General features: G+C 40.4%; 1 protein-coding gene across 7 annotated transcripts in view; it reads right to left on the minus strand.

Moving 5' to 3' along the window:
* frmd4bb (FERM domain containing 4Bb) overlaps nt 1-24,068 on the minus strand; it is a 377,863-nt gene that overhangs the window by 53,696 nt on the left and 300,099 nt on the right. For all 7 annotated transcript variants that reach the window (XM_087994437.1, XM_087994436.1, XM_087994435.1 and 4 more), the window contains 2 exons: nt 22,092-22,149; nt 16,904-16,990 (listed from right to left, as the gene is read on the minus strand). In XM_087994437.1, coding sequence (XP_087850563.1) covers nt 16,904-16,990; nt 22,092-22,149 — 145 coding nt within the window. The remainder of the gene's footprint in view (nt 1-16,903; nt 16,991-22,091; nt 22,150-24,068) is intronic.

The following is a 24,068-nucleotide window of genomic DNA, read 5'->3' on the forward strand; positions in this document are numbered from 1 at the left end:
TCACCAATTAGCATTCACCCAAAATAACATGGTCATCTATCATTTGATAGAAATAATTTGAATTTTTTCATAACACTGTCAGCCAAGGACCCAGAGACAATGGCAATGAGATGCAATGATACGCAGGGTTCAATTAAAGCTATGAGCCAGAACTGGGAAAATAATTTGTTTGAACTAGTAACATTAATGGGGATCAAGTAAACTTTCATAAAAATCATGGGGTTTTCGCTCAGTGACATGTCTGAAAGCTTTGTTATTTCTAAAGCTATTCGAAACAAGTTGTTGATTAAAGCCACTTTGAATTGGTGTAGAAAAAAACCCAGCAAAAATCCATGTTTTTTCATGAAATATAATCATTCCTATATTTCAAATCAGTGACTGGTATCATTGCTACAAGTGCTGTTGAAACACACTGAAGTAAATGATAAACAATACTTTTAAATACTATATTCATAACATTTAAGATAATTTACCCAATTATGGCTTTCGTAATGCTTTAATAGGATAAGAAAAATTTAAATAGGAGCTCAGCACTTATGCTATGCAAAACGATGAATTCTTAAAGTTACAGCTTTAAAAATTTATTGGAATATAGCTACCATTTGTTTCAAAACTTCAGTTTCCTAAACTGAAATGTAACAAAGCTAAATTTTAATCACTGGGTAGAACAAAATGGCATTTGTGAAGCAAACAGGACAAGAGGATAAAGTTAAACTTTAGTTGGTAATTAATGTACAATTTTAAATAAGTACACAGATGTTTCACCAAATATTAAATTGCATTTGAAACTAAATTATATATTTTAGTTTCAAGTAAATGAAGTTTTGTTCAGGTGACAAGAACTGTCATAAAATGTTTCAATCTTTCTAATAAATTAAAAACTTGACTAGATTTTAGCAGGATCTTTTCATTTACTTATGGGGAACATCACTATGTGTGGGTGTGTGCACATAAAAAAAGGGGAGGAAAAAGCAGCACTTCATCTTTCAAGTAACACTATATAATTAGAAGGAAAATAGGAATTAAAGATCTCTTACTGACTGCATCTGTGCCTTTGTGGAAAAATACTGAGTGGAGACCAGGTGCTTCCCTACAGGGAGGGAGGGAAAGAAACATTGCGGGCCAAGGAAAAGAGAGAGACTGTTACTGAAGCATGTTATTGCCTTTAGTCAGTGCAACAACCAAACGTAACAAACAATATTCTCACAGGCAGACTCACAGCAGCTTAACCCATTTGGTATTTGACTGGAGCTGCTGGAAATCCTCATGAGGTTTACAGTGAACATATAGGGTTAGCAACAGATAGTAAAATATGTGGCCCAAGAAGTCTACGACTATCAAAACCTTTACTGTAGTAAAAGTTCAAGCAAAATCCTGAAGAAACAGAAAAGGCTTAATACTCAGGTTGACAGTATATTTGGAGAGAGGAAAAACAGTTATTGTTTTGAATCAAAAATGACTTTTCCTCAATTTTTTTATTCGACCAAAAATATTAACTATTTCACTCTCCACAGATGATGCCAGGCTGGAGATTTGCCAGCGTTTGATTTTAATTAAAAAAAGTTCACTTTTTTGGCATTGCAATATTGGTTTTCATTCTACTGTACAGATTTTGCTTTGAAATAGATGTTAGCGTATTTGAAATGCACAATATATAGTTTGAATTATTGCACATTAATTTTACTGTAGTTTTCTGCACACACTCCAAAGAAAATGATTTGCATACATTTTGAAATTTCCAATCATACCCATGCTCCAATATTTAGTGTTGGATTAATACTTCTGGTAACTACAGAACAAACTGAAATGGGTTTGAGCTGGTCACTGTTCCACCATATTGCATCTAATCCTCAAGTTTGCACATCTCAGAAATAAAATTATTAACAGGTTAGGGTTTAATGTAAAATCCTAAAGGTGGGAATTTGATGTCACCTTTTACAGTTTGTGGAGTGACAGAGTTCTAGCATAAATGTTAAAACAATAGAACAGCAGACTATTCAGAACTGCAAGACAATTTAAATAAAATCTAATGGAGACTTAAAGGTTAGCCAACATCAGCTTCTATATATTAAAAGCACACAAAATGGTGTTTTGCTTTGGGTCCAGAGCCTTCACATGATCATTGCTTGCAAATAAGTGCATTGTAAATGTTGGAAAAGTACATGAGCTTGATTGCATAAAGTCAATTCAATCTTACCAACTGACATGTTTATGGTATCCAGTAACTCTGGCTGGAAAGTGATCAAAAAGTGGGAACAATCTATTGTTAACCTGGTTGAGATCAGGTTTCTCAGCAGACTCCTTGAAGAAATTTATATGCTGCCTGATTATTTATCTGTAATGTAACTATTTATCATGAACACTAATAAAATTAAGAGGTGACTGATACATAAATATTTCACATAAACACAGAAGTATAAGATCATGCATTTTGTCAGAAAGAAGAGACAATTTCAAATAAGGTGTCCAATTTTAAGGGATGCAGGAGTAGAGCAAACTGGATATATACGTGCATAAATAATTAAAAGGTGATAGTATAGTTTGACAGAACAGTCAACAGTGTCCTCATCTTTACTAATTAGGGGCATAGGGCACAAAAGCAAGGTGGTGATGTTGAATCTATTTGGGATACTTGTTAGAACTCAGCTGCAGTATTGTACACATTTCCAGGAAGATATGAATGCACAGACAGTGCGGAAGATGGTTCCAGGAATGAGAAATCCTAGTTAAGAAGATTGATTAGAGATGTTGAAACCGTTCTTCTTGAGAAGCAAGTCGAAGAGGAGATCTGATAGTTTTATAATTAAGTTGCAGAATTTAAAAAAAAAGAGAGAATTATCTTACACAATAATAATAGTCAAGTTTTTCCATCTAGCTTGGTTTTGATTGGTCAAATCAGAAGAACTTGTCTATTGGTAGGTGGTGTAGAGTGATTGGAACCTAATTTGAATTTGAATTGAATTTGTTGTCACATGTACTGAGGCACAGTGAAAAGACAGATCGTATTAACTGGAAGATCTTTGTTTGGCCCAGGTTAACAACCCCAATCAGAGCCCCTTGGCTGACAGATATAAACAGGGGAGCCGGTCAACTGTCAGTGCAGTCTCAATCAATGGGTGGGAATCAGATAGCTTCCCAGTCAGATCTGGAGTCAGGCAGGGCTGCCCTCTCTCTCCTGCCTTGTTTGTGTGCTGCATAGAGCCATTTGCCGAGTCCATCAGGAAGGATGCGAGCCTGAGAGGGGTGACTATTCCTGGCAGCGGGGGCCTGCAGGTTAAGGCCTCCCTGTACATGGACGACGTCGCCATTTTCTGCTCGGATCCGCTGTCCGTGCACAGACTCATGTGCATATGTGACCAGTTCGAACGGGCCTTGGGGGCCAAGGTAAACTGAGGCAAGAGCGAGGCCATGCTCTTTGGGAACTGGGCCGACAAATCCTCTATCCCCCACACCGTCAGGACCGACCACCTGAAGGTGCTGGGCATTTGGTTCGGGGGGGCTGGGGCTCTCCATCGCAGGGAAAAACCTGGTCATCAGGTGTGAGGCACTGTCAGTGTTGTTATATGTGGCATAGGTCTGGCCTATTCCCAGAACCTGTGCCGCTGCAGTAACCCGGACCATCTTCCAATTTATATGGAGGTCAAAGATGGACCGGGTCCGAAGGGACTCGCTGTACAAAAATCTGGGCAACGGGGAAAAAAAAATACACCCAATGCCACTCTCACCCTGATGGCCACCTTTGTGTGTGGCTGCATCAAGCTGTATGTGGATCCCCGGTATGCAAACACCAAGTGTCACTACGTACTGAGGTTCTACCTGTCTCCGGTGTTGCGAAGGATGGGCCTGGCCTCGCTGCCGCAGAACGCTCAGAGTAGTTGGACCGTTCTGTATCACCTGTCCTTCATGGAGAGGTTTATGAAGAAAAACACCTTTGACCACAAATCCATCAGGAAGTGGTCAGCACGTAGGGTCCTTGAGACCCTTCGGGAAAAGGAGAGGGAGAATCCTGTCGAGCGGTTCCCTGAGCAGACTGTCAAAGTCATTTGGCAGAATGCCTCATCGCCAAAACTTTCCAACAAGCACCAAGACATGGCTTGGTTGGTGGTGAGAAGGGCTCTGCCTGTGAGATCCTTTATGCAGGCCCGGACTCTATGCTGCACCGCACGCTGCCCTCGAAGCGGCTGGGGGGGGGGAAAGAGTCTGTCATACACCTTCTTCTGGAATGTGCCTACGCACAGGAGGTCTGGAGAAGAATGCAGTGGTGCTTGTCGAGGTTCGTCCCGAGCAGCACCATGACGCGGGACTCTGTGCTCTACGGTCTGTTCCCTGGGATGCACACCGAGACGAACAACAACTGTGCCTGGAAGTTCATCAACTCAGTGAAGGACGCTCTCTGGGCGGTCGGAAACCTATTGATCTTCAAGCTGAAGGAATTGACCCCGACTGAGTGTTGCAGACTGGCACATTCCAAGGTTCAGGACTACGTGTTGAGGGACACGATGAAGCTTGGGGCAGCTGCTGCCAAGGCGCGGTGGGGAAAGACCACTGTATAACATCTGCCTGCCTAAGAAGAACAGGGGGCCCACACAGTCATTTGGGCTCTGCTGACGCCTCAGCTAAATATATGGATATAGGATTGATAAACATACAGACCTGTATATAAAAATGATAAATTCTGATCTCTGTATGTAAACGTTTACGTATGTATGGTATGACCAACTGTACAGACCAAATTATTTTATGAGTAAAGTATATTTTTTGAAATTAAAAAAAAGGATTCGACCCCGACTGAGTGTTGCAGACTGGCACATTCCAAGGTGCAGGACTAAGTGTTGAGGGATGCGCTGAAGCTTGGGGCAGCTGCCGCCAAGGTGCGGTGGGGAAAGACCACCGTGTAACGTATGCCTGCCTAAGAACAGGGGGCCCACCCAGTCACTTGGGCTCTGCTGACACCTCAGCAGAAGAGCTGGATAGTAAATGTACAGACTTGTATATAATGTGTTTGCATAAGAATGGCATGACTGATTGTATAGAGATCCAAATAATTTTATGAATAAAGTATATTTTTGAAATAAAAAAATTGGATTGAGAGACAATTGTATCTGGCAGCCATGATTTGGAGATGCCGATGTTGGACTGGGGTGTTGTGAAGGACCAGTGCTCCGAAAGGTAGTGCTTCCAAATAGACTATAACCTGGGTGTTGTGTGAATTTTAACTTTGTATCTGGCAGCAGTGTGAAATACTGGCAGGCAACAAAAACAGCATAATGCAAAAAGGGAACTCAGCAACAATTACCCTAAAAGAAACATGCTGCAGACACCTGAAAATTATGTTAACACGAAAACAAACTAGAAACACTCTGCAGGTGAAGCAGCTTCTGTGAAGGGAGGAACAGGGTTAACTCTTCACGTCAAAGATCAAAGATCAATCATTCAACTTGACTGGAAAAACGAAATGTGGTGTAACAGTTTTAAAGGGCCAAAATCAGAATGGTCTGTGAAAGTGCAGAGGACAGGAAGGAGTGACAGAATTCTCAAAAGGAGTACACAAGAACAGAAACAGGACAAAAATAGAAAAGGAAGCAATTATATTCCCCAGAGGAGGAATGTTCCTGTCTGAAATAAAAAAAGAAATCAAAATAACCAAAGAAAACAAAATGGGGCTATGGGGTATGAAATTCCTGAACACAACAGTCTTGAGGTTTGTGGCATGTCTAATTCAACAATGAGGTGCCATTCATCAAAATTCAAACATTTCACTAAAACAGTGCAGCAAACAAAGGACAGAGATGCCTTGCAACGAGTGCAAGGTGGAGAATTCAAGTGGCAGGTCACTGGGTGCTCATGGTCATACTTGTGGACTAAACAGAGTTAACTAGCTGGAGAGATGATTTCCAGGAGATTGATTGGGTTTGGGTAGAGATTGCAGGCTTTGAAGAGACTATGTAAGGAGATTCAATAAGTTACTGCAGTAGATCTGATGATATGGTGTACATTTCTGCTACTGTGGTTCAGTGGTGGGGGAATAAATTTAAAGGATGGGTGCCAATCCAGCAGCTGTGTCCTGGATGATATCAAGTTTCTTGAATGTTGTTGGAGTTGTACTCCTTCAAGCAAATGAATAGTATTCCATCATATTTGAAGAGTGCCTTGCAAATAGAGGAGTCAGGAGGTGAGGTACTTGCTACTGAAGGTCTGCTTGGAAATGGTCATTACCTAATATTTACCAGGCACAAATGTTACTTGCCCATTTTCAGCTGATGCCCAGTTGTTCAGTCCTACCACAAATGAATGAAGACTTCAATATTCAAGCAGCCCAGAATGGTGCTGAACATCAAACTTAAAAAAAAACCAAGATTCACCAGATTGCCATGAAAGATATTTAGATAAGCTGACATGTGAAGGAAAGGAATACACCAGCATTTGATTCTATAAATGATATTAACTACTAGAATCTAGCAATCCCTCTCCATGAGATGAAGCAGCATACTTTCACTGAATCTCTTACTAGCAACAGCTGGGGCTATCATTGACCTGAAACTGAACTGGATTAACCATATAAATTCAATAATTACAAGAGCAGATCAGAGGCTGGGAGGCTGTGGCGACTAACACACTTTTGATTCCTCAAAGCCTATCCACTATCTTCAACAAAGAAGCCAGGAGTCTGGTGGAATACACACATCTTGCCTAGATATGTGTACATCCAATAACTAGAGAAAGCTTGACATTAATCATGATAAACTTCTATGATCAGCACTCCATTCACCACCTTAAAAACATTCATTCCATTCACCACAAGCGGAAATGGCAACATTGAATGTTGGATAAGTCAGACACTTCACGGTGCTATGGTTTTGTCAACAGCACATTGCAAACCCACAACCTCTGCAAGCAACAGCAAGGGCAGCAGGTGCTTGGGAGCACCACGACACACTATTCTGACTTGGAACTGCAGAGTTGGTCCTTCATAGTCACTAGGCCAAAAAATCTGCAAATCCATTCCTAACTGCAGTATGAACAAAGCTTCTCCAGTGATTCAAGGTGGCTCACACCTTCAATTAAATCTCAAGGAATGACAAACGCGAGCTCGACCGGGGCTTCATATCTTGTTTGCATGTCATGAGTTGGATGTGATTACAGGATGTTCATTTATCATTGTGGTCTTGGTCAGCTAATTCAGACATGATTAACCAGAGAGACTGAAAAATGGATTCTACTCCAAAGCTATATCAAAAAATGAAATCAAAATACTTACTGAATGCATATCATATCTGAATGCACACTCTTTCAACTATTGCCATTTTCTTGCATTGCGTTATCTCCACCCACTGTGAATTGAACTCCTATTTGCCCTCTGCTGCTAAATTACTACAAGAACTGCTAAAATAAACTGGATTTTGTCTAACAGTTGAATGCTGTTTCCATACCTGGGGATATTTCTAATCTCTGGACAAGGTATCAGAAAATCCAAAGGTAATCCTGCACTTACGAATAGCAACCAGTGTAATTATTCCTATCACAAGCTGTTTCTGGAGGCTGGTTTTATAGATATTGTAAGGTGAATTTCCCTTGGTGCTAATTCCAAAAGTCATTCTGCTCTCTCTAACCTTGATAATGAAATTAAGATTTACTGCAGTCAATCTTCTCTGGGGTCTCAAACTCATTAATTTTTTTCCAAACCTATGTTTACACAACCCAGAGAGGTGGTCATTTTTCTAGACTTAAGTAGCCTTCTGACCTTCCCTTTTGAAACTTGGTGGAGTCTTCAACTTTCATTTCAGTTTCATGATTTCTTTCAATACTTTGAGATTTATAGCAGCAACTTAATTAAAATATTAAACCTTATCAGTAATGGAAGGAATTGTTTTCATGCATTTTGTACTTTTCCATCAAAAGACACTCCCTTATTCAATGATGCGAGTCATGAGTATTATGTCTTGGGACTGAACATTAGACTAAAATTATACTTCATAGTAACACTGCAAAAAATCTTTGTAAAATATTTGGTTTTACAAAATTATAAAATTCAATATTTTACTTTTTGCTTTCAGGTGGTCACAATATTTTGAATATCTTTGCCTTAAAAGTAAGGACTCTGCTCCAATTACATTTTGAGGAAGAGTGCTCCAAAGACTCTCAAAGACAGGAAAGAAATATCCTGGTTGGTCTTAAGTGGGTGAGCCTTTATTTTGAATGGCAACTTTTCGTTCCACATTTTCCTACAAGAGGAAACATCCATTCCATGTGCATCTTTTCCAATCATGTCACCTCCTCCTCTTTCAAACTCCAGCAGACACAAGTTTAGCCTGTCTTACCTTCCTCAAAAGGCAGCACATTCATTCCTGATATTAAGCTAAGAAACCTTCTCTGAACTGCTTCCATGCATTTACAGCTTTGCTTAAATAAGGAGACCAATACCGTACACAGTGCTTCAGAGGTGTTCTCAATATTGCTTTGCAGAGTTGAATCTTCACCCCTTTTGTATTCAATTTATCATACAGTAAACATTCTATTACTTTTGCTAATTCCTTAATGTAACTGTACAGTAACCCTTTATGATTCATGCCTTAGACGATTCCTCTGCATCCTCTTACCATTTAGATTTTTAAAATTCCTCTTCCTGCCAAAATGGACAACTACACATTTTCACACATTACACTATTTCGCAGACTTTTGCTCACTCACTTGACCTAAATCTCTTTTCAGACTTGTTGATTCACTTTCACAATTGATGTTCCTACCAACCTTCACATCAACAAATTTAGCAACCATACCTTTGATCCTTTCAAAGTAATTTTTATAAATTTGCAAAAAAATAAATTGAGCCCCAGCAGTGCTCCCAGTAGCACACCATTCGTTGCATCACACCAATCAAATAGAAAAATGACCTATTTATGCCTAATATTTGCTGTTACATATCTAATCATCTATCCATGCCAATGAGTCATCTCTACAACATGAACTTTCATTTTGGCCAGTTCACCCTTATCCACAGCACATTACTTCCTTTAAGAACTGCAATAAATTTATAAAAATGATTTCCCTTTCACAAAACTTTGATGACCCTGCCTGCCTGATTATCTTGAATTTTTTCCAAGTGTACAGCCATGTCATCTTTAGTAAAATAGCTTCCAACATCTTTCTTCAAAGCCAATTTGCCCGTTATTTCCTCATTTCACTCCTCCCTTCCCTTTTTGAAGGAAAGGAATTACATTCATTATTTTTCTATTGAATGAAAACTTCCCCAAAGCTAGACAATTTTGAAAATTTAAACTAATGCAGTTATATCACTAGTGACTTCCTTTGAGACAAAAGGATGAAGTCATCAGGCCCCAGGGACATGTCAGCCAGAAGTTCAACGACTTGCTTGGTGCCATTTCCTGCTAATTATAATTTTCTTAAGTTTCTCCCTCCCTTCCTTTCACTTACTGGTTTACAGCTACTTCTTACATACTACTCATATCCTCTGTGAAGACCAATGCAAAATACCTGTTAAATTCATCCCCCTCTCCTGATTTTCCCCTATTATTTTTCCAGACAAATTCTGTAGGACAACTCACATTTTGTTTTCAGTTTTAAAAATCCAAAAAAATGCTCTCATCTGCTCATGTTCCCCTCTTTTAAAACTATATTTTTATATATTCTGTTCAATCTGCTGATATGCCACCTACCTTTGCATAAATTGTATGCTTTTTCTTTTTATAAAAAACGTGTAAGTCCTCCCTACTGAACTTCTCTTGCATTGCAAAGTATCCATCCTGCACATTCTGAAATATTCCTTTAACTGTCTGCCACTACATCTTTGTTGACCTAATTTGCCAGTTCACTTTAACTAATTCTGCTTCCTGGCTTCATTGTTGCCCTCAAGTTTAAATGCGAGCTTTGGAGGTTACAGAAGATGGCCGAACTTAATTTTGCTGCTGTCGTTGCTAATGGCCCAAAAAAACTTTCTCCCATGTTTCACCCAAAAGGGCAACACCTCTGACAAGCACTCTCCTTCTATATTGTACTAACTTATAATTTGTCTGCTCCAATCATGATTTGGACCTTGAAAACCACACTTATCCCATAGAGGAGTTTGAGCTCTTATCAAGAAAGAAGAAACTGGCGTAGTTAGAATGTATTTCATTTGAAAGAAGTATTAATTTTCAGAATAAAAAAATTCTAAGATTGAAGTACCTACAGAAAACTACAATCACGTAGCTTAATATCAGATTTCATATTAAATATCTGGACAAATGTCAATACGTTTGAAATATGATTAAATTCTTCAAATCTAATAATGACAAAATGGCAACTTTAACTCCATGTTTTAAACCAGTGTGATTACAAAAACACTGCAATACATTGTACCGAAAGACCTTAGCTCACATTGAATTCTAGTTCTAGCCTTGCACAAAAATAAAATCAACATAAATTGAGAAATAAGACTTCAATTGCTTTAATCAAAACTTTAACATCAGAAACAACAAAAATTGCTAGAAAAAGCTCAGTAGGTTTGATTTATAAGTTATGAAAATAATTTTCAAAATACAAACTTTAGATTAGATTCCCTACAGTGTGGAAAGCCCACACAGACCCTCCGAAGAGGGACCCTCCCAGACCCTTTCCCCTACATTGACCCCTAACTAATGCACCTAAGATTATGGGCAATTTCGCATGGCCAATTCACCTAACCTGCACATCTTTGGACTGTGGGAGGAAACCAGAGCACCCGGAGGAAACCCACGCAGAAACGGGGAGAATGTGACGGGAGAAACTTCCCCTGTGACAGCACATTTGCACTCTTTTTATTGTACAAGAACATCATTCTTTGGGCAGTGGTGTGTAGCCATTATATTTCTCCACATTGCTGAATTGAAGGACGTATAGGCTCATTGGACCATTGTCTCATTATTTGTGTAGTTATTTGGTGAATGGGATCCCTTGATGCAGGGTTCACCCGTTTAATGCCTGGATTGTAAAGGCAACGGTTTCTTTAACCTCCTAACCCAGAGCCCCAGTCTTATTTCAATCTGAACAAACATAGCAAAAGCTGCCCAGTATTGCAGCAAATTTCATAATTACATTTTCACTGATCTTTTGATTGGGGAACATAGTACTTTGAACATTGATGCAGCATATATGCCATTACTTAAAATAGTCACTCAACATGCTCTTAGAACATTTTTACGCTGCTACATTTCTAAGTAACATTTTAAATTCTAAGTGGCAGCATGTAACGTAACACCATCAATAAAAAAACTCCAGCCCATTCGTTGAGTGGAACTTCTATCAGTGCAACTGATAGAGACAAGTTGTGAATGGAACTAGTACAGGAGTTGGGAGGTCATGTTGCGGCTGTACAGGACATTGGTTAGGCCACTGTTGGAATATTGCATGCAATTCTGGTCTCCTTCCTATCGGAAAGATGTTGCCAAACTTGAAAGTGTTCAGAAAAGAATTACAAGGATGTTGCCAGGGTTGGAGGATCTGAGCTACAGGGAGAGGTTGAACAGGCTGGGGCTGTTTTCCCTGCTGTGTCAGAGGCTGAGGGGTGACCTTATAGAGGTTTACAAAATTATGAGGGGCATGGAGATAAATAGGCAAAGTCTTTTCCCTGGGATTGGGGAGTCCAGAACCAGAGGACATAGGTTTAGGGTGAGGGGGGAAAGATATAAAAGACACCTAAGGGGCAACTTTTTCACACAGAGGATGGTATCTGTATGGAATGAGCTGCCAGAGGTGGTGGTGGAGGCTGGTACAATTGCAACATTTAAGAGGCATTTGGATGGGTATATGATAAGGAAGAGTTTGGAGGGATATGGGCCAGGTGCTGGCAGGTGGGACTAGATTGGGTTGGGATATCTGGTTGGCATGGACAGGTTGGACCAAAGGGTCTGTTTCCATGCTGTACATCTCTATGACTCTAATCACATCCCTGCTGCTGATGCATTATAAACGAAGCTCCTAATACTGAAAGCAAGCAGCAGCAGAGGATCATATTTATAAAGAGCTTCTTCCCCTCCTGTAGAAAATAAAATAATTTGAGAAATTATAGCTGTACACTTAGAATAAAAAAACTCAAGGTAAATTGGGAAGAGCCAGAATGGTTTTGTCAAGGAGAAATGTTAACTAATTTGTTAGAGTTCTTTTGAAGGAATAACATTTTCAGATGTAAAATTATATTCATAATTAAGTTTGGATTAATGCAACTGAAAGCTTGATTTATGTTATTTGTTAATTGTTTTTGAATTCGCCTTCTAGCCTTGCACAATGCAAACTTAGCTCTTTAGGGATGCATTGCAGGTTTTTAAAGTACAGTACATCTTCTGATGTACTGTAATTGGTTATGACATTTTACCGAGTGCATTTTGGCAAAAGGTTACTGCAGAAAATAAAGGGGCAACATGGACAGAAGATTGCATGGCTGGCTGTCAGAAAACAGTGGAAATCCACAAGGGGGTCTTTGTCTGATTGGCAGGACATGGTGAGGAGTCCAACAGGTATCTGCACTGGACTCAATCTTTTTTTGGTGATTCATATTAGAATGATTTAAAGGAGGACTGCCAAGGCATTATAGCTAAATGTACAGACAGCATCAAGATGGGAAGGCAAGTCTGTTATGAAGAAGGCGTATGAAAGTTTCAGATGGACATAGTTGGGATTAGGAGACTTTCAAAAATCTGGCAGATGGTGTATAATGTAGGAGAATATGTATGATGTTGATTTTGGCAAAAAGAATGAAAAAAAGCAGAGAATTACCTAAATGGAGAACAACTGCAGTATTCCAAGGTGCAGAGGAATTTAAGTGTTCTTTTGTATGAGTCACAAACTATTCGCATGTAGGTACAATGTACTTTCAAGACAGCTAATGGAATGCTATCCTTTAGTACAAGAGAAATTGAACATTAAAGTAAGGATGCTATGCTTCAGCAGTATTGAACACTGCACGCAGTTTTAATCTTTTAATTTAATGAAGAATAAACTAACTTGGGACCAGCTCAGAGAGGGTTTATCAGTTTGAAAACTGGAATGAATGGATTGTCTTATGAGAAAAGATTAGAGTAGTCTCCATGGGAGTTAAAACAGCAAAGAGTGACACAATTGAAATAAATATGGCTCAGTGGTTAGCACTGTTGCCTCACAGCGCCAGGGACCTGGATTCAATTCCTGCCTCAGACAACGGTCTGTGTGGAGTTTGCACATTCTCCCAGTGTCTGTGCGGGTTCCCTCCAGGTGCTCCAGTTTCCTTCCACAGTCCAAAGATGTGCAGGTTAGGTGAATTGGCCATTCTAAATTGCCCATAGTGTTAGGTGCATTAGGCGGGTAAATGGAGGGGAATGGGTCTGGGTGGGTTGCTCTTTGGAGGGCCGGTGTGAACTTGATGGGCCAAAGGGCTTGTTTGCACACTGTAGGGAATCTAATCTAAATACGATCCTTCATTGTCTTGACAAAATTCTGTGTGGAAAGGACGTTTTCTTTGGTTTAGAATTAGGAAATATTGTTTTAGAATTAGCGGTTACCCTTTCAGACAAGAGGAGGAGAAGTTTTTTTTCCTCTCAGTGCAAGTCTGGAACTTTCTGCATCCAAAGGCAGGGTGATTGAACACAGGCAAATGCAAGGCAGATGAAGTATAATGTGGATAAACGTGAACGTAACCACTTTGCTGGCAAAAGTAAACAGAAAAAGGTAGATTACCTGAATGGCAATAGATTGGGAGAGGGAGGGGCAGGGGTGCAATGAAACCTGGTTGCCCTTATTCACCAGTTGCTCAAAGTAAGCACGCAGATGCAGCGAATGGTAATACTGGCCTTCATAGCAAAAGGATTTAATTATGGGATAGGGCCTTATGGGAAAGTACACCTGGGAGGACTGTGTGGAAGTTAGGTTTATTTTTCCCGAAGCTCCAGCCTTAGATATGGAGGGAGGGAGTGCAGTGAACGTCAACTAGACCAACTCCTGGATTGGGGCAGGGCCAGGTGCAGTGGTTGGTGGGACGAGGCTGTGGGGGGGGGGGGGGGGGGGGGGGGGGGGGGGGGGGGGTGTAGAAGGACTTGCAGAAGCCGAGAAAATTGGCCAGCTAAATGCAGGAAGGATGTTCCCAATGATCAGGGAGTCCATAGCGAGGTCTCAGTCTAAAAAGGTTAGAGGGTAGGCCAACGCAGTCACTTCCAGCAAGATGACATCAGAGTAGAATGTTCCACCTGGAGCTAGTCTGCTCTGCCTGTTCTTTTTCTCTTTTTTTTCCCCTCTCATTTTAGCAGTCCCACATCAGGGCCCATTCCACCATGTCTCGCTGAGCTCCTGCAATGTAATGTCGATCGGAAATTCTCTACCGAACAGTAATGTCAATTCTTAAACTGTTATAACCATCTTACTTCTAATTTATTTTTTAGACGATAGGCAATGCTACTACTTTTGCTTTTATTCCTCTTTTGTATCCTTGGTACTTATACTCAAAATGGCACCATTAGAGGCAGCCATTGTAAAAACTTCTCACTGTTCCTGTACTCATGCACATGTGATAATAAAAGATATTCTATTCCATTTAGGATGGAGATGAAAGGAGAATAGGGAGCCTGTGAATTCTCTGCCACAGAAAGCAGTTGAGGCCAAAACGTTGAATGTTTTCAAAACGTTAGATGTAGCTATTCAGGCTAAAGGGATCAGATGTACGGGGAGGATGCAGAGTTGGATGATCAGCCATGATCACAGGAAACAGGAGTCGGAGTAGGCTATTCAGCTCTTTGAGCCTGCCTTGCCATTCACTATGTTTTTATGGATATATTTTTAAGACAGAGGTAGATAAGATTGGCAGAGTAATCAGGGATTATTAGGGCGGATTGATAAAATATGATCGAAAAGACAGTCGAAACACTGACACATCAGCTATGATCCAACTGATGGCACAGCAGGTTCGAGGGGCCAAATATCTAATGCTGTTCCTACTTTGCGGAGTTGAGGATAGTTTTACACTCATTGATCTGCACAGAGCTAAGTCAGCACTGGAAAATAACTGCACACAGGTATACCATTGCAGTTCACAGTTCTTCTGTGTTCTTCACCATTTTGTCCAACAGCTTGCATTTTTCATTGTTAATGTCATTACATAAGTTTCACATTCTTGACCACAGCCCAAAGAGGAGATACTCATATGCGCAAAACGTGATCCAACAGATTGGTTTTATGGTTCTCAAGAAGCAGTGGGAGTCAGCGGTGGTACAGGATTACTGACAGGTAGCTGGGCTGTGGTACAAAAATACACAAAAGACTACAGCCAGTAGGAAAGCGAGTTCAGAATGCTGGGTTGAAAGGCTGTAGAAGCTTGCAGCGATAAGCAGGAGCAAGACCACAGAAGTACTTAATTACTAAGACAGAGGTGCTGGGCTACTGATTGGCAATGTAGGCCATGATCAGGCCTGGATCTTCTGAAAAGGAAGACAACGTTGTTGCAGCAGTGTCGGCAAGTAGTGTGCATCTGCACCACATGGAGTTCCTGATGCAACTGACCCTGTGGGAATGGCTGGAGAAGTTAGTTTCTGATGGGCAGTTAGCGCTCATCTGAAACTCTGAAAACATCCCCAACTCTGAACATTTTTGAGACAGAGGTTTTGGGTGGTTCCGACCGACAGTCGGAAGAGTCATAGAGATGTGCAGCACGGAAAAACAGACCCTTCGGTCCAACTTGTCCATGCCAACCAAGTGTCCTAACCTAATCTAGTCACATTTGCTAGCACTTGGCTCTAATCTCTGTACCATTCCTATTTCATATACCCATTCAGGTGCCTTTTAAAATGTTGAAAAGTACCAGCCTCCACCATTTCCTCTGGCAGCTCGTTCCATGCACACACCACCTTCTGCATGAAAAAGTTGCCCCTTTGTATATCTTTCCTCTCTCAGACTGAAACTATGCCCTCCAGTCCTGGACTCCCCCCAACCCAGGGAAAATACTTTGTCTATTTATCCTATCCATGCCCCTCATTTATAAACCTCTACAAGGTCACCCTTCAGCCTCTGACACTCTAGGGAAAACCGCCCCAGCCTATTCAGTCTTTCCCTATACCTCAAATCCTGCAAACCTGGCAAAATCCTTGTAAATCTTTTCTGAACCCTTTCAAGCTCACCAACATCCATCCGATAGGAAGGAGACCAGAATTACATGCAATATTCCAAAGGTGGCCTGACCAATGTCCTGTACAATCAAATATGATCTCCCAACTCCTATACTCAATACTCTGATCAATAAAGGAAAGCATACCACCACCATCTTCACTATCCTATCTAGCTGTGACTCCACCTTCAAGGAACTATGGACCGTCACTCCAAGATCTCTTTGTTCAGCAACACTCCCCATTTAGTATACAAGCCCTGGTCTGATTTGCCTTTCCAAAATACAGCACCTTGCATTTATCTGAATTAAACTCCATCTGCCACTTCTCAGCCCACTGGCCCATCTGATCAAGATCTTGTTGTAATCGGAGGTAACCTTCTTCATTGTCCACTACACCTCCAATTTTGCATAGTCAGCCAAGAAAAGTCAGAGGAATTAAAATTCCTTTTAGGAATCAATCCTTGCTCGAACTTCTGGCTAACAATAAAACTGACTCACTCCACTTTTACTTTTGGCACAAGCTGATGATGCAGTTTTAAAAAGGTAACCAAACTTCCCTGCTGTGATGAACATTACATCATTTAATCTTGATATGTTTTCACAACATAACACATCATGTGTTTTACTGAGAAACAGTTTACCTGGCACTTTTACAGGAAGGTAACATCTTTTTACAATCAATCAATCTAATGTTGAGAAGGTAGGCTTTTCAATTCAGTCAACATAAATTCAATTGTTACCTTCAGGCTTAGTTTCTGAAGGAACCATTTGTACTTAAATACACTCAAGGGAAAACAACTGACTTACCTTTCTGGGTTTGACTTTATCATGAAAATCGTATTGCCCAATTCCTTTACAACCAATTCCAAGCCACCAGGGAATTCCTTGTTTATCCTAAAAAGTTAAAAAATTCAAATATTTAATTACCTTATCAAGCAGTTGTCTACTTCATTCAACCACCAGCAATAGATTTTGCAGTGACATCAAACAGATTATTTCCTTATACTAACAAATGCTTTACCTCTACCACATCCAATAATCCCCAATAAAGTTTTTTGCTTTTCATTTGAAAAGTGATTCATAGTCCACTACAGTAATATATTTCATTAAAACAGAACCACCCCAATATCTATTATGACTCTTCAGTTGACCCAACAATTTCTATTTGCACACAACAAAAATGACTTAGTAGCTGGGGGCTGCAGCTAGATTCTGACTTTAAGCGAGGATTCCAAATCTAGACTAGACTGGAGAGGTCAGAATTGCCTTGACAAGAGTCCTAAAATTTTAAATCATAAAGCCATCGTCATACAGCAAAAAAACCATCCTAAATCAATAGACATTGCTAGGACTAAGTATAGGAATCAAGACTCTGCATTTTGCTGTACAAAACGGAATGGGAATACATGACAAACTGTGACCGAGTTTCATCCCCAAATTCTGATGCCCTTGAACTTGATAAATCGTTCAGGAAAATAAATGAAAATGAAACTATTTTCATTCTTAAAGTATAATTGTGCACAAGAGAAAGGCTTGGAGCTGATCTATGAATAACTGCAGTTTTTCATCACATTTTAAATGCATTGTTTAGTATCTACATGGAAATACCTCAGAACTCGAGGCAACTGCAGTGTCCATCACTTTTTTGGACCCAAAAGCAAGTGAACGCTGTTGGTTTCCAATTTGAAAACTCTTCTGTAAAATATTAACTTAATACTGGACTGAAATCTAGTTACATAATAAGTGTTTGATAAATAATTGAAGTTAAAAATAAATCACAACACCAAGTTATAGTCCAACAGGTTTAGTTGGAAGCACTAGCTTTTGGAGCACTGCTCCTTCATCAGATGGTTGTGGAATATAAGATCGTAGGAGAAAGATTCCATAGCGCAAGTTTATAGTGTAATGTAACTGAAATTATATACTGAAAAAGATCTGGATTCTTTGTTAAGTCTCTTACCTTTTTAGAATGGGGCATGTTAGTTTCTGTTCTTTCACATGTAAATTCCAGAATTTAAAGTTACATTCTCAAGTGAACTTTAACAATAGGTGCCATGTTGGCCCAGAATATACATTGAGGAGAAAGTGAGGTCTGCAGATGCTGAAGATCAGAGCTGGAAATGTGTTGCTGGAAAAGCGCAGCAGGTCAGGCAGCATCCAGGGAACAGGAGAATCGATGTTTCGGGCATAAGCCCTTCTTCAGGAATGGGGAAAGTTTGTCCAGCAGGCTAAGATAAAAGGTAGGGAGGAGGGACTTGGGAGAGGGGCGTCGGAAATGTGATAGGTGGAGGGAGGTCAAGGTGAGGGTGATAGGTCAGACTGGGGTGGGGGCGGAGAGGTCGGGAAGAAGATCTCAGGTTAGGAAGGCGGTGCTGAATTTGACTGAGACAGGGTGGGGGGAGGGGAAATGAGGAAACTGGTGAAATCAGAGTTGACTGAGACAGGGGGGGGGGAAAAGGGGAAATGAGGAAACCGATGTGGCCTCCTCTATATTGGGGAGACAGGCCGGCTACTTGCGGAGCGTTTCAGAGAACACCCCTGGGACACCCGGACCAACCAACCCAACCACCCTGTAGCTCAACATTTCAATTCCCCCTCCCACTCCACCAAGGATATGCAGGTCTTTGGACTCCTCCATCGTCAGACCACAACAAAACGACGGTTGGAGGAAGAACGCCTCATCTTCCGGCTAGGAACCCTCCAACCACAAGGGATGAACTCGGATTTCACCAGTTTCCTCATTTCCCCTCCCCCCATCCTGTCTCAGTCAAATCCATCAAATTCAGCACCGCCTTCCTAACCTGAGATCTTCTTCCCGACCTCTCCGCCCCCACCCCAGTCTGACCTATCACCCTCACCTTGACCTCTTTCCACCTATCACATTTCCGACGCCCCTCCCCCAAGTCCCTCCTCCCTACCTTTTATCTTAGCCTGCTGGACAAACTTTCCCCATTCCTGAAGAAGGGCTTATGCCAGAAACGTCGATTCTCCTGTTCCCTGGATGCTGCCTGACCTGCTGCGCTTTTCCAGCAACACATTTCCAGAATATACATTGCAAGTGTGGAGGTGCTTTCACACAGGGCACCTCATACTTTCAATGTATATTCTGGGCCAACATGGCACCTATTGTTAAAGTTCACTTGAGAATGTAACTTTAAATTCTGGAATTTAAATGTGAAAGAACAGAAACTAACATGCCCCATTCTAAAAAGGTAAGAGACTTAAGAATCCAGGTCTTTTTCAGTACATAATTTCAGTTACATTACACTGTAAACTTGCACTATAAAATCTTTCTCCTACGATCTTATACTCCACAACCATCTGATGAAGGAGCAGTGCTCCGAAAGCTAGTGCTTCCAACTAAACCTGTTGGACTGTAACTTGGTGTTGTGTGATTTCTAACTTTGTACACCCCAGTTCAACACTGGCACCTCCAAATCATAAATAATTGAAACAATACATAAAGTTAGCAAGTGTTCTTGCATAGTCCTATTTAATCAGATAAATTTTACTCTTGATAACTCATCTCCCTAAATGGTAGTCATTGCAATTATTTGCATAAAAGGATTACAATGCATATCCAAGTATTATGTTTAGCATTTTAAATGGCAAAATACAAAATGTAACATTTTGAATGCAAGAACTGATAAAGTTGAGCTTTAACATCTCAGTTTGTACTTTCTCCAAAATGCCAGGTACTAGTAATCAAGAAATCCAAATTTTGGGCACAAGAAAACAGAGTTGTAATGATAGACAGATGAAAGTTCTTGGTTTGGGCAGATACTTTGTGAACAGTTAGTTTAAGTCATAAATGGAGAAACGTCTAATAAAACAGTATGGCAGAGTAAGGTTAACATTGGATATGATTATTTAGAACCGTTCAGAAAAAGCTCACTTCACCTCTGGGATGCCAGAGCTCAGTATACTGTAAGGGACTACGTAAGTAATTTAAATCTATATCCAGTATTTAGTGCCAGTAATCAAATAGAGTCAGAGATATACAGCACATAAACAGACGGAATCCATGCCGACCAGATATCCTAACCTAATCTAGTCCCCCTGCTAAAAAGAAAGAAACATTTGAAATCAAAATAACTGTGGACTTGCAGACAATCTTCTTTTCCATCAAAATATATGGCACTTGGACTTTCTTGGATGGAAGACAAGCAAGTTAAAAGAAAAAGTCACCTTTCATCTTGTTGAGGATTATACATCAGTTATTCAGCATGCTTGAAAATGTTACATTAGTTCAGATCACTATTTCAATTACATCATCTTTCTTTTCATAATTACTACATTGTTGAACTTTACATCATACAGCTTTGACAGTAATTACCCTCCATTTGCTGCTACTTGAGATGGAGTACACCTACATGTCACACACTTCTCTTAAGTTGTTGCAAAGAATAAATAGCTCCATAGCCAAATGTACTTTCTTAAAAAAAAAATGTTGGTGTGTTACTAACATCTCAGGGATGATACTTGGCCCCACTTTGGAGCATTTAACACAAGAAATGTAAATAGATAACAGTAAGTTAAAAATGTCTCCTTTTGGGGTTTTGTTATTTTTGTGAGATTAAACGAAGAAGGACTGTGAAGTTTATTAGTGAATTATGATCAGAGTTTTTTTTTTTAAAAATAAGTGCCTCATCATGGAGTTCTAACTTTTTCTCTCTTTCTCTCTCCCCCCCCGCCCCCCCCCCCCCCCCCATTACAGTTAATACTACAAAATATTACATGGAATATTTGCAGATATATTAGGTGTGGCACGGTGGCTCAGTGGTTAGCACTGCTGCCTCACAGCACCAGGGTCCCAGGTTCGATTCCGACCTTGGGCGACTGTCTGTGTGAAGTTTGCACATTCTCCCTGTGTATGCGTGGGTTTTCTCCGGGTGCTCCGGTTTCCCCCCCCCCTCCCAGTCCAAAACTTGTGCAGGTCAGGTGAATTGGAAATGCTAAATTGCCCAGTGTTAGGTGCATTAGTCAGAGGGAAATGGGTCTGGATAGGTTACTCTTTGGAGGGTCGGTGTGGACTTGTTGGGTCGAAGGCCCTGTTTCCACACTGTAGGGAATCAAATATTTTATTTTGCTCAAAAGAAAATGCAGACAGTCAATCCATGCAATATTTGTAAATAGAACCAGTCTGATTCAAGATTGGGATACATGCAGACTCTAACCTCACACTTTTAATCCATTGTCTAAGCAGAGGTGCCTTTTTTTTAAAAAAAAAATAAAACCTTAAAATCTCTCAAAAATGTGACTTGAAAGAAGTTCTGGGATTTACATATTAGTGAACCGAAAACTGCAAACCATTCTAAAAGATGAAAGACTTCACAACAATCTAGGTTTGTTCAATATATCATTTCCATTGCATGACACTGAAGGAGCAGCACTCCAAAAGCTAGTGTTTGCAAGTAAACCGGTTGGACTATAACCTGATGTTGGGACATTTTCAAATCTGAAAGGAAGAACATGGAGCAGTACAGTCAAAGTCAATGGAATGGGACTAAGAGTTCATTCAGATAGTTGGTGTAGGGCAAAAGGAGACGACCAACAATTCTGCCATTCACATACATATTAGAATTTTCTTCTATCACATCTTTCTTGGCTGTAAAGTATTTTGTGATATGGTGAGATGGTAACACACTATTTAAGGTCTGACTTTTCTAAAGTATGGAAGAACCACTAGCACCCGTGGAGTTATAATCCAAATGTATTACTGTAGGAAGGTCAGGAGACAAGAGGAGGAAAAATACATAAAAGGAGAGAAAACAAGTGTTTTATTTGCAAGGAACTCCTGTGAAGAATTAAAATCTGGGGTAAAAATAACCCATGGAAAAAAAAAAGACATCAATGGAATGGGAAAAAACAGAAAACCACAGGCACTTAGTAAGAAATTAATTTTGTGGTTTTCCTCAAAATATAACCATTCTGTCAGTGTGAAATTGTGAGCATATCAGTAACCAGTACCAAACAATCACTTTTAAAGACTAACCTTTACTCCATAATAATGAATACCATAAGTTGGAAGAGCTTCCACCACAGTCATATAACTGCAAAAACAAAAAGTGATGTAAAGTTTAACTTTTTCTTACAAATAACAGACTTTTTTTGGAAAAAAAAACCTAAAATCTAATTTGTGACATGACTATTTTGCTAATTAAATGTCCTTTCTTTCAAAAAAAAACAAACCTGACAATTCCTCCAGGGCCTGGCCCCTTAATATTTCTGCAAGCTCCTGACAGCCCTCCAAGATAATGACACAATCATCTAATTCTGGTCTCTCGCACACCTCAGTTGTAAAATTTTTCCATTATGTTGATCCGGGCTTCAGATATCTAAGCCCTAGGCTGTGTAAATCTCAGACTAACTATCTTCCTCTCAGACCCCAAGATGGTGGCAGTGGCAGATGGGCTCAGGCACCTACAATGCTGCCTATCTGCTGCCCAGTATCAGGCCAGCTGCACTCTTCTTCCTCCTTTTCTCTTACATCTTTTCAGCAACAATGGCACGAGATGGTGGTATTGTTGCTGTCAAGAGCGGAAGCGGGCAAAGGAATAAGCTGCAAGGCAGCGACAGGGAGTTTGAGACCAGAATTTGGTGGTTTTGGGTGAGGGGAGAGTCCAGCATGACCCGGTGCTTACAGACTGTGGTGTTGAACTGTTAAAAGAAAAACAAAGAAACACCATTTAAGTAATAAGGACTGTAATGTTTAACATTAAAAAAAGTTTTCCTTACATTTCTGCTTTGTACCTCAAAATTCTGTGCCTAGGTACCTTTGTACCCAAAATGGCACAGTAAGGGGCAACTGGTAAACATTTTACTATCCTCATATGACAATAAACCCAATTCAAATCCTTGAAGATCAATCTTCAAACCTACCCTTTTCATCATGCTTTTGGCCATCTCCTCTATTATCACCATTGTGATTCAGAGTTTAATGCTGCTCTAACTTCAAAAACACTTTTGCACGTACTATTGTTAAAGGACGGTTTTGGTAGGAGAAAAAGGTGCTGAAGTATATCTTTAGATACGGGATAACAAAAAAAATTGATTGGAATGTGAATTTGGATTAAATCAGTTGAGCCTGCTACTTTGAGTCAAGTGTCACGTAAGAGAATTTACTTTTAAAATTTGATCCGTAAGATCAAAGGCTGCAGGTATGCCCACGTTTGGGGTGGGGGGGGGGGAAAGAGAAACATGAGAGCAAGCGACCGAGACAGTGGAAGATGATGGCAACAGGAAAATTTGAACACAGGACTTGGTGTTTTCTGTCTTTGCCTTAGAGTGAAGAGACCTCAAATCAGTCCACGTGCATAAAATTGCCTGAGGGCCCTCTGTTGCCTGCTGCAGCATTATGCTGATGACAAATATGAATAAAGTTAGAGCTAGTTCACGTCCCTGCTTCACAGCTTGAGATTCTGAAGAGACTGGAGAAGTTGCTACTGTGCTTGACCTGCCCATAATGATTGCTGAAAAACTGCTTCACTGTCTCCAGGAACTTTGGTGTGGGGTTGTTGAAGGTGGGAGTGCTGAATGAGGGCTACTAGAAAGTGATGTAGATGTTGGTGTTTGGTTTACAAAACTATTCTATATTTACAATGAAATTCTATATCTGTGGTGTCACTGTTTGCTCTGAAAATGACACTGGATTGCTGTGTGGTTCTTTTTATTGGCAGGCACAAGTTAATTTGGGTGTTCAAGCCAGGATCTTCCCAACACAAGGAAGGAGGAGGATTCCACAATAGTTGGACCAAACTGACACCTCTTTGCTTTTATGTAAAGTTGATAAGGTGGCTCCAGTACAGATCCTGTGGAATCCTGCCAAGCTCCCTGCAGGACAAGGAAGAGGTGGGTATAAAAAAAAAGGTATGACTGACACACTTTAAAAGGTTTTAGATGAAATTCCAATGACTCTGGAGGCTTTGTTGATCATCTGATTGATGGTGGCCAGTTTCCTGCAGAGTGAGGC

Source organism: Chiloscyllium plagiosum, unplaced genomic scaffold, assembly GCF_037043375.1.
Source record: "Chiloscyllium plagiosum isolate Xiang-an unplaced genomic scaffold, Cpla_swu_hap1 HiC_scaffold_14, whole genome shotgun sequence".
Classification (NCBI taxonomy): Eukaryota; Metazoa; Chordata; class Chondrichthyes; order Orectolobiformes; family Hemiscylliidae; genus Chiloscyllium; species Chiloscyllium plagiosum.